Raw genomic sequence first — 19,356 nt, 5'->3', positions numbered from 1 at the left:
CAGATGTAGTTGAAGGATTAACCACTAAGGATTATACGATAGCTATTGGCAAGTTAGTAGTCCCAGTAATATCCGTTTCGTTTCTAGAATATCTCATGGTAGAGTCTGTCTTTATTTAAGCAGTGAGACAAGGGTAGACAATTTGCTTACCACTAGCAAGAGCATCAACGTAAACAATCATACACTCGAATTACGGCCACTCGTTTCCAAAGCTAAACGTGTAATACTTTCTAACGTATGTCCAATAATTCCACACAGTGTTATTGAAGCAAAATTGCTGGAATTAAACGTCACGAAAAAGTCTCAAATATCTTTTATTAAAGCAGGAATGAACGACCCTGGGTACACTCACATATTCAGCTTCAGGAGACAAGTGTATATTCAGCCGGAAGATATAAATAAATTGCCAAACGTAATCGAGATAAACTTTGAAAACACATTGTATTGGATATATATCTCCACGGAAAAATTAACCTGCTTCCTTTGTAAGGAAGAAGGACATCTTGCCAAATACTGCAAAAACGAAGGTGTTCACGACAAAGGACCACAGATCGTCCCCCAACAGGTCGTTCCTGCTTCCACCCCAGAGGTTACTCCTTCAGATAATTCAGTGAAAATCCAAAACATTTCACCAGTTAATCAAGAGAAAATAGCATTCAAAATTCCTAGTGTCGGAGGTATAAAACGCGCCCTTTCGAGTACCAGTTCTTCCATCGATGGTGCATCAGAAACCAACATTACAGATAATTCCGCGAAGATAATTAAGAAAATTACAGAAATAGAAAAATCAGACAATAAGAAGCCAGAAAAAAAGAAAACGAAAAAAGTTGATCTCCCATTTGATATTAGAGAACAATTAGAACCAGCAAAATCATACATCTCGAACCAAATGCACGATTTCCCCCTCAACTCCGAAAATCTGTGTAACTTCCTGGAAGAAAGTTTCACCAATCAAGATATAGGCAGTGTAACTTCAAAATATACCGATGATGTGTCAGCTTTCATAAATATGCTAGTGGGCACGCATGACCACATTAAACATAGAAAACTGAAATATCGAATAAGCAGAACCATTAAAAAGTTAACGTCTCCATACAAACATGGTGTCACAAGTGAAGATCCCAGCTCTTCTGAAGATTAATTTTGCCTAACACAAATTTGAATTATCCATCGAATTCTACAGACCCAAGGACACGGACAAATAGCAGAATCTCAAATCTTCGCTTACTCTTTTGGAACACAAGGAGCATCCTTCAACGCAAAGAAGAAATAGAACGACTCCTGAAGAACCTGGACATACTTGTGTGTGTAGAATCATGGTTATTGCCTGAAAAAGATATACAGGGTGTAACAAAATGTTTCGTCGTGGCTTCACCAGCTGATTCTACAGCTCTTAATCGGTGAAGATCTGTAAAAAAAAGTTGCCGCAAAATTGACCTTGACGGAAAATTTCAAGGTCAAAATTTTTTTTTATTGCATCGTATAGTACTTACTCGATAAAACAAAAGTCTCAAAGGCACCATAGGTCGCAAATGAATCCTTCACTTGGAAAAACAATGTTGAAGATTTCACCATTATTTCAGCGAATATTTCTTACGGTGTCACATTATATATCTGTAGTAGGGTATACTTAGATGTAAAATTTGACTTTCAGATAGTTCTAGCATGTTGTGACGCTTAGATATGCTCACAGGAATGCCAATAATCACAGTAGTTTCTGATCTCTTGTGTAGTGGATATCGTATAGTGAGTTATGGATACAAGAAGAAATAGAAGAAATTATTTCTATCGGTATAATGTTCGTCAAATGCTTCGTGCTATTGATGAAGCATTTGGGAATTATGCCTTAACTCGCAACATATATCGGAATTATTTAGTTAATAGCGGACAGGAACATTCTCGAAATCTTCCTGATAGACGTGATTTTCAAAGACTTGAGGAACGCTTTCAAGACTTGGAAGTCACTATCAATCGTGGATATGGAAGGGCAGGACGACCGCGCGTTCACTGGAGGAAAGAGGAGAGCATTATTGCACTTGCGTATGCTCATCCCGTTATGGGTTTACGCAATATTGCACGTCGGGTTGGCGTTTCCCATATGACTATCCATCGTATTATTCGTGATGAAGGACTACGTCCATATCGTGTTCGGAAAGTGCAAGCACTTCAACGCCAAGATTACTCCTTGAGACGCAAATTTTGTCGTTGGATGTTAAGAAAATTAGATCGCGATCCACAATTTCTTGAGACTGTGTGTTTCACAGACGAAAGTAACTTTTCCAACACAAGTTACCAAAATTCGCAGAACACTAGAATCTGGGCACGTAGTTTCTCAATTAATGTGTGGGGAGGAATCATTGGAAACCATATTATCGGTCCAATTTTTTTTCATAACTCCTTAACCGGAACACGTTGCCTTAATTTTCTGCGCACGCAGTTTGTTATGATTCATAACACAGTTGAGACAAGTCATACCATATCATAGACGTCGTCAAATTTATTTTATGCATGATGGTGCCCCACCGCATTTTATTGGACCGGTACGTGAGTTTTTATCACAAATGTTTGGAAGTAGGTGAATAGGTCGTAGACCAGCACCTCATTTGTGGCCGCCTCGCTCTCCCGATCTTACACTTATGGACTTTTTCTTTTGGGGAGCAGTAAAGAATCTGGTTTACCGGTCAGGTCAAGAAATTAGAAGTATGGGGCAATTGAAATTGCGAATAAAAAACGCTTTTCGCCGTGTGGAGCAAACTGGCAATATTTACGAAAAAGTTCGCAACAATTTAAAAGAACGATTGAGGACGTGCCTACACAATAATGGTGGATATATCGAAGCCGGTAATCAAGCACGACTGTTAAGGTGCATAAATGTCGATGGTTCTATACTGTGGCAAAGAAGAAACCGCTCAAGACGCAAAGGACAACCCTAGAAACGGTTAATCTCGTTTTCCAAGTGAAGGATTCACCTGCGACCTATGGTGCCTTTGAGACTTTTGTTTTATCGAGCGAGTACTATACGATGCAATAAAAAAAAAATTTGACCTTGAAATTTTCCGCCAAGGTCAATTTTGCGGCAACTTTTTTTTACAGCTCTTCACCGATTAAGAGCTGTAGAATCAGCTGATGAAGCCACGACGAAACATTTTGTTACACCCTGTACAATTTTCCGGATTTAATATTTTCAAGATAAAGATAGAGTCAGCCGGGGGAGGTATAATTATAATAGTACGTAAGAATATCGCCTTTTTCGAAGTAAATCTCCCCACCCTTCCCGATTGTCCTGTCGAAGTCGGTGGAATTAAAATTATACATACTAATCCTCCTTTAGAAATAATAGCTTGCTATAGAGTTCCAGGTTTTATTCTTTCTCAAGATCAAATTACGGACAATTTTGGAGTACGTGACAACCGCATTATAATGGGGAATTTTAACGCACACCATACGGCGTGGAATTGTTCCGATACCGATCTCAACGGTAAAAGATTCTTACAAGCTATCGTTAATAATAACTTTTTTCTCCACAATCCAAATTCACTCACCTATATAGATTTCTATCGGAATAAAAAGTGAAACATCGATCTTATTCTATCTTCCATGAATATTGCTGATAAAATCTGGGTAGAAACACACGACGAAACTTTGGGTTCTGATCATTATCCAATCTTTATAAACATAGATGTCGAAAAGAACTTTTATCATAAAAAATCTTTTAAAATTAATTCCACCCGAACCGACTGGAAAAAAGTATTGATAGATTTAGAAAATTCATATATCGAGTTCTTCGATCCGCTTTATGACACCCTTTCAGCAAGTGAAAAATACAAAATTTTAGTTAATATAATAACAAATATAATAGTATTAAGATCAATACTCCCAAAAAAAGAGCTGTTAATTATCTTGTACACAGGAACCCAGTTTCTTGGTGGGACTCCGAATGTGATAAGTTTAAAAGATTAAGAAAAGCTTCCTATAAAAAGTGGGAACATATGTACAAACACCCTTACTGACTTAATCAATTATAAAAAAATAGCTGCCCAAACCAAACGACTATTCAAAAAGAAAAAAAGAGATAGCTTCCGAAGTTTCGCCAATAGCATTAACCTCCATACTGACATAACATTTACTTGGAAGAAAATTAAGATTTTAAAAAATAAATGGATTAAAACGAATGAAATGAACGTGACAGAAAATTTACAACTTCAAAATCAAAAGCAAATTGCGCTCAACAAAATAAGCCCCCCATGGGTTCCTACTGATCCTTCTTACTTTCCCGATTATAACTCTAACGATTTTTTAGACGCATATTTTAATTTAACAGAATTCAACATAGCCCTAAGCTCTCGGAACTCTAATTCAGCTCCAGGGTTAAATGGAATTAATTACGAAGTTATTAAGAAATTGCTTATAAAATATAAACTTATTCTTTTAGACATCTATAACCAAATTTATACTACAAATGATTATCCGTTGGAATGGAAACAATCGTACATCCACTTTATTGAGAAATCCAACAAGAAATCCGTTCGACCAATAGCCCTTACGTCTTGTTTCTGCAAACTATTCGAAACTCTTATTAAAAATAGATTACAGTGGTGGTTAGAACACAATAATCTACTGCCAACAAGTCAAACAGGATTTCGCAAAGATCAATCGTGCTCTGACAACCTTACCAGCCTTACTTTGTCGGTGGAAGAAGGATTTCTCAACAAGGAGGATACACTAGCAGTATTTCTGGATATCAAAGGTGCCTTTGATAACGTTAATAGCGAAATTTTGCTAAACAAATTAGCCATTAACGGCTGTTCATACTGCTTAATAAGATTCGTAAAATTTCTTACATACCAAAGAGAAATTTTTACAGAATTAACGAGCAATGCAGTCAGATACGTTTACAAAAGTATCCCTCAGGGAGGTGTTCTTAGCCCACTTTTGTATATATTATACGTCTCAGACACCACCAATAATTTACCTAGAAATGTCTCGGTTTCTCAATTTGCGGATGATTTTGCAATCTATTCGAAAGTTTCTCCAGTAAATAAATGTAAACGTCTTATTAAAAAATCTATATGTATCATCAAAGACAACTTTCTTTCCTTAGGATTAGAATTATGCCCGCAGAAAACGGCACTACTTCACTTTAACAAAAAAAAATATCCGTCCTGGTCAAACTGAAATTAAAATAGATGAATATGCGGTGAAATCTTCCGACTCCATCCGGTTTCTAGGTATAATTTTTGACTACAGTATGACCTTCCAATCGCATCTAAACCATGTCCAAAGAAAATGCATTAAAGCTCTCAATATTGTAAAATTTCAGTATGCCGCGATTAGATCTGCGTTGGGTTATCGAACAAGCACACCCACTAACATTTTGTTAGCGGAATCGAAGTTACCGCCTATATATGAACGAACAAAGCTTTTATGCTATAAATATCTAGCAAAGGTCCTTTCAAACACCGGTCTGCAAGTTAATAAAGCAATTACCCAATTTTATTTAAGTACCATAACGATAAAGCGTAAAAGAAAATGTCTCTTGAAACAATGTATTGATGATACCCTTGACATTAAGAAGAACTTATGGACTAATAATCATTACAGTATCTATCGTTCAGATTACAACACCATTATGGGCACGGTTCCAATTAATACCGAACTTGGAAACATGCTAAAACATAGTAGACACCCTAAATTTACCTTAAATAACTGGTTATCTAACTGCAAGTCGTGGGTGATTTATACTGACGGCAGCAAAATACCGAGTTCAAAATCTGTAGGATCCGCCTGTATATGCAAAGACCTTAGTATTTCGATCAAAAGAAGTATACCTCCTGAAGCTTCTATCTTTACTGCGGAGTGCATTGCTTTAAACGATGGTCTTGACATTGCTCTCCTTAATGTCGATCATAATTTTAAAATTCTCACCGATTCTCTCAGTGCCCTTCTCTGTCTTCAAAGTTCAAAGATAGACATAAAAGTAAATTCTTACATTCTGGAAATTAGAAAAAAATACTTTAAATTTAAACAAAATACCTCTAACGACAGCTCTATAGAGTTTATTTGGATCCCCTCACACACAGACGTTAAGGGCAATGACGAAGCTGACCATTTAGCAAAACTGGCTACCACAGAACAAAATGAAAACCGAATACACATCTCTTTTACCGACTTCCGAGAATTCTTTAAAAGAAAATGCAACACTAATACAAGGGAATTCATTCAGCAAGAAGCACAAAAAAAAAGGAAAGGAATTCTTTCGGTACTATTTTGAAGACAGTATTAAGCCATGGTTTTCAAACAAAAATCTCTCACGCGAAGTTATAATTATGATTAATCGTTGCAGATCAGAACACTATAACCTTGCTGCATCCCTGGCGCATGTTCACATTGTAGAAGATGCTAAATTCAACTGCGGCTTTGAAACACAAGACCTGAACCATAGACTTTGGCAATGTCCCTTATTAGATTTCTAAAGAATCGATCTGATGGAAAAATTAAGTAAACTCGATCTATTTCCACCGCTTAATGTTAAATCCTTGCTCCATAAACCGAACATCGAAGCGTGTCTCGCAATTTACAGCTTTTTGAAAAAAAATAACATAAAAGTGTAAAATGTCAGTTAACATAAAATTACTTATACTCTATAGTAAGCCCGTAAGTCTGTATAACTCTTTGTACAACTAAATGTAAGCCTCATGTACAGCTTTATAATTCTCTTATGAGAGTTCAACTTAAGCTTAAATAAAAAATAAAAAAAAAAAAAAAAAAAAATTAATTGGACTTCTAATTGTAAGAGAGTATACAGTATAGAGCAGGCCAATTTTTCCATGGCACTTATTCTTGGATGTATGATTGCATAATTGTATAATTTATTTACATTACTTCCAAAGGTATAATGAAACCACCATTTCTTGTCTCGACTTCGCGGGAGTATGTAGAATTTCTCTGATTGAAAAGTCCATCTGTTCTCTTTCAAACATGTCGATCTTTTGTTGTCCTTCAATCATTTAATTCATAATCTTTTTTGTAAATTGTATAATAGATACCAGTTACCATATTTACCATATTTTTTTTATTATCATATTTCCCTACCTTTGGTCGATTATTACGTCGGAAAATTGTTGGCCCACTGTAAAAGAATTCTGTTTTAATCGGAAAAAGTGCTCTGAGTAATGAAAACGTTTCGTAAGGTAATGAAGATGGCTACAAGAAAGCGTTCAATTAAGTGAATAATTAGGTATAGATGAAGCCGCAATTACATAATTGTCGTTTCAATACTTACGAAAACTCCTTGTACCAACAATGGCAACAAACCGAATTTAAAATATAATGCCCTAATTTGCAAGACACACTCTCTAATTTAATTATTTGAATTCCATGTAAGAAGCTTTGTAAAAAGGTATTTGGAAAATACTAACAAGGGACATCACCAAGGTGTTACACGCGGATTTTAATGAAATTTACAAATGTGGTAGCTTTTCAAAAATCATTTGACACGTGTTTTTTTATATCTGCGGACATGCATGTTGAGAGGGTGAAAATAGCCCTCAAAGTTCGGGGTTGAAAACACATTTTCTTTAATATCTCGGAATGTAGAGGGTGTAGGAAGGTGAATTTTTTTTAAATTGTGCAGTTGTTAGTCAGGAATTTAGTTAGTCATAAAAATTTCGGGAGAAATTATTTATTTAAATAATATATTCAAAAATTGGACTTTTTTTTCTATTTTTCACCCTAAATGCAGTTCGATTTTTTTGCAGATTTGTATACGAAAAATATGGATCAAAATAGGGGATACGTGTTTTTGGAATTTTTTATTTATTGCAATTTAACAATAATTATTACATATACAATTTTCTCTTACCCTTTACGGAGAAATGAATTGAGATTTGTTTTCGAAGAGGATGACCCCTTTTTATACGACAGTTTCTAACAATTCAACAATGTCAGGTGTTTATTGTTCCATCGATAGCCAGGGAAGGTCCAGCGGGCAGGTATAAATCCGCCGCGGTATCAGTCGTCGCTGTACGGAATATGGGTTTCCATGGTCTATGAAACTTTTAGCCGAAGGTATAAGTTTATTTACTTGACTTTTAATAATTTGAACCGAAATGTTCCTCGTTTAAATGATTTGGTAACTCTGAAAAGAGCTGATTTTGGTAGTCCTGAAAAGAGCTAAAGATTTGAGCAATGCGCTACTGTTGTTTCTTGGCTTTTTATACATTGCTAAAGTGGAAGTGGACAATTCAGAAATTTGTATTTCAGAAATTTGTATTGGTAATCTGAAAAAGGGTAAATAAGTATATTATTCCCAAATATAAATATATACTATAAACATATGAACATATTATTAACATATAGTTCATTGCACAATAATATAAATGATCATAATATATGAATATAGCTATCAATGTAGTTATCTTAAAACTTAAAATTTAGATGCTGTAACACGTTCAGGGTTTTAAACATGTTTAGAAGCTTGAAGACTCTCAATCTCATTAAAATGTTTACAGTTTGTACGTGAAACGCAGCGGTTGGAATTCGCTGTTGATACGTATACGTACAATATTTGTCTTGAATATACGAGTATGTGGCGATTTCGGCGCATCAGGTGAAGACCACCTTTCTCGCTAGTACTCAACGAGTCTTCTGATTCCTACAAACAGCTCCTGTCTAGCCCTTCCATACATATCCTGCCAAAATCCTTTAAGACCGACCGTTCACAGTTTAAATTTTACACTATGCTACTAAGCTGTAATACTAGCACGGACCATCCAGTAGATAGTAAAATTTTTAAGTTTGTTACTTTGTCTGTATCAAGTCTGTTACTCGTATTCGACAAGGAAAATAGTTTTTTTCTTTTCTTGTTTCCCTTCCACCAAGCTCTGCGCCGTCATTTTACCTGCCCTCTTTACCACTACTGTGGAGATTTAGGCAAAGTAAGAAACGCCTAGTATAGGCAAAAGTAAGAAATGCAATAATTCGATTACATGCTGGCCCGTGCTACTAGCATGGCTTGCTGGCATATTGTGAACGATCCCTATAGGAAGCTTCTTCGATCCAAGTGTTCTAAATTCAGGACGAATCTGTGTCGTTAAAGACATTTTTATACCGACTTCTGCCGTAAAAAGACAAAATAAAGAAATCTATAAGATATTTTAAACACACCCACAAGATTCATATGGTGAAATCTCACACCTTCATCGAATAGTTTCAATTAGCTTACATAATGAAAATAACAAAATTTTTATTTTTAATAACACATTGATGATTATATTATACATACTTACCTATATTGTATATGAACAGGGGAATTTTTCTAAAACAAATATGTCCAAATATTTTATTCGATTCATTTGTTATTAAAACATTGCAATAGACAGAGCTAATGGTAAAAATATGATTTATTCTTGACTTATTTCTTTTACTAACCATGCGTGAACTCGAGCAAGTGCAGAACCTTGTTCTTCCAAAGTAAAAGGAAACTGTAAATTGCGAAATAAAATTGATTACAAGTCGATTTTATGGCAGCTTTCAACATGCGTAACCATACTGCCTAACACTAAACCGGTTAAAAGCGTACAAGTTAACATTAGCGGTCAGTCACGGTCTCGGAGTAACGCTATTACGAACGAGGTGTCGTAATGTTATTTCGTTGTATCTTATAAAATTCTTACAAGGGAACATATCCAACCCAGATACGCCGATTTTGATGAAACTTATGTGAGATATAGTTTTCAAAAAAATATTTGACACGTATTTTTTTTTATCGGCAATCGTGCATATTGAAGGGGTGAAAATAGCCCTCGAAGTTGGGGGTTGAAATAATATTTTTGGGAATATCTCCGGAATTAAAGATGATAATTGGATTTCTTTTTTTGTAAATTGTTCGTCTTTAAATAGGAAATTTTTGTGCGTAAGAAAATTTCAATAAACTTTATTTGTTTAAATAATATTTTGAAAATTTACAATTTTTGTTTAAATTTTTGCACTAAATGTTGATTTATTTTTTTGCAACTCCATATACGTAAACTATAGACAAAAATAAGGGATACGTGTTTTTGGAATTTGTCGTTTGTTGCAATGTTTATTAGATATATAATTTAAAATAACCTCCTGTGAAGAGGGGCAATCAGTATTTTTATTAAAAATATCATTATTTTTACAATCTTTTACATTATTTTAGCGATTTTATACCTCTTCATATGCAATTATTTGATTTCTCAATAATTATTGTAAGTGTTGCAGGTATGAGCGTGACGCGGTTATGATCACCGCTGCAAGGAATATATGTAGGCTTTTATGGCCTACACTGTTTTCATATTTTTACGACCGTAAAACCTTTAGTCTAAATACATTATTTTGAACTTTCGGAAACTTTGAGATTTTTAAGAAAATAAAAATTAAGATTAAGCGCGTTCGGTATGTAAACAAATTGCAGGACTTAACTTGTTTACATATATGTATATATCATTTGTGTTCACATTCGATCATTGACGGCGTACACTAATCAGCATTATGCGTATCTATTTCCACTTCGTTGACATTTTCATAATATACGAAAATAATGTAACAACTACAGTATTCACTCCGTAAATGTTAAAAAGATCTCTACCGTAAATGTTAAAATTGTATCCTCACTACTGGAGGGATCCCCCTCGAAATCAGTCATGAATGAAACACGATCGGTCGCCGAAACGACGAGGATCGAATATCGGTGAGACACATACTAATGCAAGCAAAGGAAAAGATTATAACTTTCTTATTTCTTACTATTTTTTCATGAAACTTTTACTGTTGTATTTGTCTAGATTTCCTGATTAAAATGACACCAAACATGATATAATTACGTTAACAATTGTGTGTGTAACGAGTGATTAAAGTTTTTAACATAAAAGAGGACGGCGAATGGAAAAGAAAGAGAAGCAGAAGGTTGACGCATTCGGCAAACATGAAACACTCGTGCGTCTTCTGTCTTTTAAATTCAAAAATCAAAATTCTTTATTTTTGGGGTTTCATCAATGAAGCTTTGATTATCGTATTCGTCTCGTTTTTCTGATTAAAATGGTACCAAACACGGTATAATTAAAATCATAATTACTTGTATAGCAAGCCTTTAGAAGGAATTCGCACCTCTACCGTAAATGTTACATCCCAAACTTTTATGGCTTGTTACATAAGTAATTACGATCGTAATCATATCGTGTTTGGTGTCATTTTAATCAGAAAAACGAGACAAATACGATGGTAAAAGTTCCTTTGACGAAAAATCAAAAATAAAGAATTTTAATTTTTAAATTTAAAAGACAGAACACGCACGAGTCTTTTATGTTTGCCGAACGCTCGAAACTCTATTCCTCTTTGTCTTTTGTATGGCTGTCTCTTTCTACGTTCGGCACACTACAAAGAATGTAGGACCTCTACCGTAAATGTTACAATCGAGACCGGCAAAAGTAACATTTACGGAGTGAATACTGTAATGGCAACGTATTAGCCAGTATTATCCGCAATATTAATCGATTATAAGAATATAGTAAATAAATGGGCGAAAATACTGTTTACAACTGATATTTATTATACTAAAATTTTCGATGAGTCTTCATATCACTAACATTAGGAGGACACGAAGCAATGATTTAGATATAATATAATGAACATGATGTTAGTTTAATTAATGTCGTTAACATATTTATATGAACTGAATATATGTAAGCATAAATATTTGTGGCATATAAATGAAAGATTTGAAAGATCGCCTATGGAACAGATTTAATTTTTATACGGCCTTAAAATTACCAGTTAATCTACGCATACATATATAATTGATTGCATGTATTTTATAAAAATATTTTGCATTAGCTTGTTTTCACAAATCCATTGCTTTGTGGGAATCGCATAAGGGTAAACACAATAATTAAGTCTATGTTGCGTTCCACACAAATTTATTAAATGCGTACGAGCAGTGAAAACGATGTAAACTATAAGAATGACTCTGACGGACTGTCCCGTCGCTGGTTAAAACCTCTCCTCGAAAACTCACCAGTAAAAGAAGAAAGAAACAGTTTAGAAAGAGAGAAAATATAGAAAGTGGGAAAATCCAGAAAAACCGTGCAAGTTCGGAAAAGGAGAGGTACAGCGGAAGAGAATCATAAAACAGAAAGCGAAGAGGTTCGCAAGGGCCTGAGCGTTGACACTGACCAGGCCCCGGCGAGACCCTATAGAAAGTGAAAACAATTAGAGAACGTAAAGCTAAAGAAGATAGAAAACAGGAAACAGAATTTTAGAAAACAGAAAGAATATAGAAAACAGAAAAGGCAATGGCGTATGTGGTGCCAAGGGCGCCACAGTACCCCCCTACCAGTAATTGGAACAATTACGAAATACAAATGTTACATCAAAACACAATAAGAAACTCGCAATACAATAACGTATGTCCGTACCTGATTAAAAATACACCATAAAGATATTAACAAATTACAATAAGAATATCAAAGTGCTCACGCTAAAATATACATGAGCTTACAAGACACAAAGTCAGTCTAATGGAACGCAGAAAAAAAAACGTATAAAATGCAATACAACACACAATATATAATAAGAAAAACACACCATAATAATATACAATATATAATAATAAAATGCCATATAATAAAAGAAAACACATACATACTAATGCATTATTTGTAAACGATCGGGAAATCGAACTCGACGACCCGAACGTGTGACGCGCGTTTGCACATTTGGTGCATTATTACCATTATTTTTCTGAATGGCCGGTTCATCTTGCGGTGTTACTAACGAATGAGGTCTTTCCTCTGCCAATAAATACGCAGGTTTTAACCTCTCAATGGACACCACTACTTCTTTACCCTTAATATTTAGAGTAAAAGTTTTATCACCCCGGCGCACTACGGCAAACGGTCCTTCATAGGCTGGTTGTAAAATGGTCTTTGCAGCGTCGGTTCGAACAAAAACATGTGTTGTGGTATTTAGATCTTTAAAAATGAAAGGACGGTTAACGGAATGATGCGCTGCGTTAATTGGATTTAATTTGGAAAAATGACTGCGTAAATTATTAACAAAATCGGAAACATCTTCTCTGGCTTCAGCACCGCGTGATATTAAAAATTCACCGGGTAATCTTAATGATTCCCCGTAAACTAATTCGGCTGATGTTGCGCCGAGATCCTCTTTCCAAGCAGAGCGTATGCCGAGCAAAACCGATGGTAAAATTTCGGTCCATCTAGCTGATTCGTAACATCTTATAGCAGCCTTAAGCTGACGGTGAAAACGCTCCACCATACCGTTAGCTGCAGGGTGATATGCCGTAGTGCGCAGGTGTTTACAACCAATTAAACAATTAAGTGCGTAAAACAATTTGGATTCAAACTGCCTTCCCTGATCGGTAGTAATGCGCAAAGGGGTCCCAAACCGCGCTACCCAACCGTCATAAAAGGTTCGAGCCACGGTTTGGGCCTCTTGATCGACCATAGGGAAAGCTTCCGGCCACCGAGTGTACCTGTCTACGCAAGTTAAACAATATCTATAACCTTCCGACACCGGCATAATCACTATATCTAAATGAACATGCTCAAAACGAGCGGAAGGTTTAACAAAAGTAGTTAAAGGCGCGGTTACATGCCGAGAAATTTTCGCCTTTTGACACGGTATACAACTACGTGTCCATTCACGGACATCCTTTTTAATCGACGGCCATACATATCGCTGCGATATGAGCTTGACCGTCGCGTTAATACCTGGATGCGATAATCCGTGTAACAAATTAAAAATAGGTCGCCGGAAAGAAACGGTCAGGAATGGTCTCACCGTGTTAGTAGAGACGTCACAAAACACATCGGAAGACGTGCCAGGCAATATGATCTTACGAAGTCGTAAATTAGATTCGCCCTTCAACGACTGTTGAAGTTCCTCATCCTGAGCCTGCGATTCCGCTAATTCTTCGAAATTAATCGGGTGGTCGATCGACTCCACCCGAGACAGCGCATCGGCAACAACATTATCCTTGCCCGAAACATGCTTAATATCGGTAGAAAATTGTGAAATAAAATCGAGATATCTGAATTGACGTGGTGAACATTTATCTAATTTCTGTTTGAATGCAAAAGTTATTGGTTTGTGGTCGGTAAAAATAGTAAAGTGCCTGCCTTCTATCATGTGCTTAAAATGTTTGATGGACAAATAAATGGAAAGTAATTCCCGGTCATAAGCGGAGTACTTTCTCTCGGCAGACCCTAACTTTTTCGAGAAGAATGCAAGGGGTTGCCAATCATTACCGATGCGCTGCTGCAAAACAGCCCCCACAGTAAAATCGGAGGCATCGCAGGTAACCGCTAACGGAGCATTGACCTCAGGATGGGCGAGCAAGGTTGATTTGGCTAAGCTATTCTTACAATTTTCAAATGCCTGACCCGCTTCCGACGTCCAAGTTATCGGTGCTTTGCCTTTTAAATTACCTGCTAATAGCTCGTTTAAAGGGGCTTGAAAATCCGCGGCATTGGGAATAAAACGGCGATAAAAATTTAACATCCCCAAAAATTGTCTCAAATCTTTTGCTGTTTTGGGAAGGGGGTACGATTTAATAACCTCTACCTTCTCAGGTAGTGGCTGAGTACCATTCCTGTCCACACGGTAACCCAGAAATTTTACCGACTCTTTCCCGAAATTGCACTTACGCGGATTAATTACTATACCGTAGTCTCTTAACCGATTAAACAAAATTTCTAAATGGCGACGATGTTCTTCCTGAGACTCTGAGGCGACTAGAATATCGTCGATATATGCATAACAAAAATCGAGGCCGCGCAAAACCTCGTCGATAAAGCGTTGGAATGTTTGCGCAGCATTCCTCAATCCAAACGACATAAAATTAAATTCAAACAGACCGAAAGGGGTTGTAATAGCAGTTTTGTCTATGTCTTCTGGCGCTACCGGAATCTGATTATACGCGCGAACTAAGTCTATTGTCGAGAATACCTTTTTTCCACTTAACTGTTGCGCAAAATCTTCGATGTGACGTACTGGATATCGGTCGGGGATCGTTCGTGCGTTCAACGCCCTATAATCGCCACAGGGTCTCCAAGCTTCGTTGTCCTTCTTCTGGACCATATGAAGGGGCGATGACCACGAGCTCTTCGAGGGACGCGCAATTCCCATCTTCAAGAGGGTGTCGAACTCGTCCTTAGCCGCCTTGAGCCGATCCGGTGCAAGCCTCCGTGGCTTACTTGAAACGGGTGGTCCAGGGGTCGTTTTGATGTAATGCACCGTTTGGTGCTTCGTCGTAGTCGGTGTTCCGCTGGGTCGCGTTAATTCCGGCATCTGGGACAGGAGCTGATGATAGGTGGATTCTCCTACCACAGTCTTCACCGACGGCATATCATCGTCGGCCTGGCTCCCGCGGACAGTTAACGTGGTCGTCCGATCGACAAGGCGACGGTTACGGATGTCTACCATAAGATCGAAGTGTTCCAAAAAATCCACCCCGATTATGGGCTTCGATACATCCGCAACCACAAACCGCCAGACAAAATCCCGTCGGAGACCAATGTTTAAATTTAGTGTCACCGAGCCATACGTGTTGATAACGCTCCCATTTGCCGCCGTCAATTGATAATCTGACTTATCTCGTGGTCCACGCAGCAATTGACGTGGAAAAACACACAAGTCAGCACCAGTGTCCACAAGAAACTGCATCTTAGACACTTTATCTGTAATGAATAGACGGCGGGATGCAAGATTATGGTCGTTGGCCGTCATCAACGACTCCCTTGCTCGTTTCCCTGAGCCGGAGTCCAATTGCAGGGCGATACACACCTATGTGCATTCGACCCATATCGCCAATGATACCAGCATTTCCCTTGGTAATCTGGCTGTTCTCCGCGATCCCGCGAGCGCGATGCAGATCGTCCACGATACCGCGAATTCGACCGACGACGTTGCAACCATCTACCGCGTCGGAAAGATGCCCCCTCATTATACAAGGAATCGCGCACCGCGGAGATCTCCTGTCTTAAAGACAGGGCTAATTGTGCCATCTTTACATTCAGCAACGACTCCAAACTTTGATCGACGGTGGGCGCTGGTCGGGGCGAATGGATTGCGGCTGCGGCTTCCGCTACCTGCACACGCGGCGTCATTGTCTCCGCTATGGCATCGGCTAGTTCTGCCACTTTTTCCAAGTCCGTATCTCTTTGCGTGGCTAAAATCACCTGCATATTTGCCGGCAATCGACCCATCCACAGGGTCCGCAATACCCCGTCGGACATAGACGTACCTGCCAACATACGCAGGTGTCTCAAAAACTGGGACGGCTTTCTGTCCCCAATCTCTTCCTGCTCCAGCAATCGACGGGTCTTTTGCTCCTGCGAGGCACTGAGACGACGAATAAACTCTGTCTTTAACACCTTATATGGTTCGGTTGCTGGCGGATTCATAATTATATCGCGCACTTCCGCGGCGTATCGGGCACTCAACGCTCCGAGTACATATCCGAACTTTGTGGTTTCAACTGTCACTCCGGCCGCGTCAAAACTTCTTTCGACCATCGAGAACCACATCTCTGGGTCGCTCGGACAAAACTCAGGTATACGAACCGCGACGCGATCAACAGCCGCCGATGCACTAATTGAGGCACTTGCATTTACGTTGCTGTCCGTCATATTTTAGCCGATTGTTCGTTTATAAAAATGAAACTAAAGTTTGTTAACTCGCGATAATGTCCTAAATACTACACCTATTTCTATCACAATAACTTACACTACCTGCACACCAACAATGTCAAAAGTTTGCTTATTAATAAGTACACACACCGAACCGATCACGTCGGGGTCACCAATTGTGGGAATCGCATAAGGGTAAACACAATAATTAAGTCTATGTTGCGTTCCACACAAATTTATTAAATGCGTACGAGCAGTGAAAACGATGTAAACTATAAGAATGACTCTGACGGACTGTCCCGTCGCTGGTTAAAACCTCTCCTCGAAAACTCACCAGTAAAAGAAGAAAGAAACAGTTTAGAAAGAGAGAAAATATAGAAAGTGGGAAAATCCAGAAAAACCGTTGCAAGTTCGGAAAAGGAGAGGTACAGCGGAAGAGAATCATAAAACAGAAAGCGAAGAGGTTCGCAAGGGCCTGAGCGTTGACACTGACCAGGCCCCGGCGAGACCCTATAGAAAGTGAAAACAATTAGAGAACGTAAAGCTAAAGAAGATAGAAAACAGGAAACAGAATTTTAGAAAACAGAAAGAATATAGAAAACAGAAAAGGCAATGGCGTATGTGGTGCCAAGGGCGCCACAGCTTTGACAATCTTTCACGAAAACATTCATTAGCACTACTCCATAAATGTCTGGTGCGTTTTTGAAATCTTGACATTATTTTACTGTTATTTATGATTTTATTTATCAATTTTACTGTTAATTATCATTTCCTATTTTGCTATATTGTCTTTTTATCAGCTTCACTTTATTATTCACTATAATCATCAGTTGTACAATCACTGAAAAATTCTTCATCAGATTTCTCAAAATCATTTCTTTCGCTTACATTTTCATTACCACTTTTATAAAACATATTCCTTATTTCTGTCATTATAGAGCAGTGTGTTATAAACATGGTTCACCGAAATATTGAAAGTAACACTCCGTTGCAAATGATACTAATTGCTTTTACATGAAGAAGAATGTATAGGTTAATATTGTTTTAATTTGAATGACGAGATAGGCTCATCATCTAGCACTTAGGTAAAACAAGTGACATGACGAGTGTCAGCCATCAAATGTACCCACGAGGTTAATTGAACCGCTTGCATTGCATACTACATCGTTAACTCTTATTACCAGAAAATTTAAAGGGTAAATTTAATTTCAGGGTACAAACACTGTAGGATTTTATCTAGAGATTTATGTTTTGATTACAGGGAACTTGACTAGTCGACTGTCATCTAACATCTTCCTAATCTTGATGCCCCTGATACTTGTCAGTATATTCAAGTAACTGATTGTTTTCTAGGTAAGTAATTTAAACTTCTTACTTGAAAAATTTTGGTTTAATAATTGAACCGTTTTCATATACTTCAATCTTCTTAATTTCATTTAAAATTCTTCAAATTATCACAAGTAGATTGTATATAAAGCAGACAATACATATAAATAAAATATTTTCTTTCATTTATTTTCTCAACGTATCAATTTTCGAATATGTTTATAAACGTAATGTAAGAAATGAGTACATACAAATTATAAATATTTGGCATATACAGTAAATATTCGATATGTGCACAAATGACCTGTACGATATGTGCACCAAAGTTATCCCCACCACTGGGGGGAAGGCCCCCCCCAGACACCAAGAAGCTCGATCGCCGAGAAATGTAACATGATCTGGGGTCGGGTATATCCGTGAAGTAATGCATATACAAATATAAAACTTTTTTATTTTTGATTTTTTCGCCATCCAACTTTTACCAATAGATTCTTTACATTTTTCTGATTAAAAGAAGACCAAACACGACATAATTTGGACTATATTTACTGGTTTAATTGACGATAAAAGTTTCTCACATCGAAGAGGATAGCGAGTCAAAAAGAAAGAGACGCTACGATCGCAGCAGTCGGCAAAGATCAAAAGTGTGTTCAATCGTTTGCAATGTTTAAGCATTGCTAACTTTTTTATTTTTCATCCATTTTTTCATACAACTTTCTCCATCATATTCGTGATATTTTCCTGACTAAAACAAGACCAAACACGACGCAATTCGAGTTATATTTACTTGCAATATCTTATTGGAATAAAGTCATCGATGTACGCGTAACATTTGAAATTACAAGTAAATATGTCCCGAAGTATGTCGTGTTTGGTCTCATTTTAATGAGAAAAATGTTACAAATATGATGGAAAAAGTTTAAAAAAAAAAATCAAAAATCAAAAAATTTTATTCTTGCATTAGGAGTGTCCTTCTAGTAAGTCACTGTTTGTTTACGTTCAGTCTCCTTCGCTCGAAATGTAGGAACTGTACGATATCTGCACCAGTTCGGTCCCGAGAATGGTGCACATATCGAACATGTACTATACATAGTCTAAATTATTTAGTGTTTAGTCTTATTTTAATCAAAAAAGTATGAAGAATACATTAGTAAAAGATGGATAACGAAAAAATGGAAAATAAAGAAGTTTTACTCATTAGTATTATCCCTCACTATGTTTCCGTTTGTTTGCATTCGGTATCCTTCGCTCGCTGTCCTTTTTTACGTTCGGCAAAACATCAATCAATGTAGGAACTGTACGATATCTGCACCAGATCAGACCCGAGAATGGTGCACATATCGAATATTTACTGTAT

At 37.1% G+C, this 19,356-nt stretch overlaps 2 protein-coding genes across 10 annotated transcripts in view; one reads left to right on the top strand and one right to left on the bottom strand.

The window, feature by feature from the left end:
- LOC100880577 (uncharacterized) overlaps positions 1-19,356 on the top strand; it is a 789,502-nt gene that overhangs the window by 540,821 nt on the left and 229,325 nt on the right. For all 9 annotated transcript variants that reach the window (XM_076530101.1, XM_076530102.1, XM_076530100.1 and 6 more), the window contains one exon: positions 17,935-18,026. In XM_076530101.1, coding sequence (XP_076386216.1) covers positions 17,935-18,011 — 77 coding nt within the window. In that variant the 3' untranslated portion in view covers positions 18,012-18,026. The remainder of the gene's footprint in view (positions 1-17,934; positions 18,027-19,356) is intronic.
- On the bottom strand, positions 15,771-17,309 carry LOC143264184 (uncharacterized). Its single transcript, XM_076530108.1, has one exon. The coding sequence runs from the start codon at positions 16,671-16,673 to the stop codon at positions 15,771-15,773; it is 903 nt and encodes a 300-aa protein (XP_076386223.1). The 5' UTR covers positions 16,674-17,309.

Source organism: Megachile rotundata, chromosome 3, assembly GCF_050947335.1.
Source record: "Megachile rotundata isolate GNS110a chromosome 3, iyMegRotu1, whole genome shotgun sequence".
Lineage (NCBI taxonomy): Eukaryota > Metazoa > Arthropoda > Insecta > Hymenoptera > Megachilidae > Megachile > Megachile rotundata.
Note: the sequence above shows the minus strand (reverse complement) of the source record. Positions and strands in the feature narration are given on the sequence as shown.

What these genes read in the sequence shown, in the direction of transcription:
- LOC143264184 (XM_076530108.1), bottom strand. Translation starts at nt 16,673, where the DNA reads ATGACGGACAGCAACGTAAATGCAAGTGCCTCAATTAGTGCATCGGCG.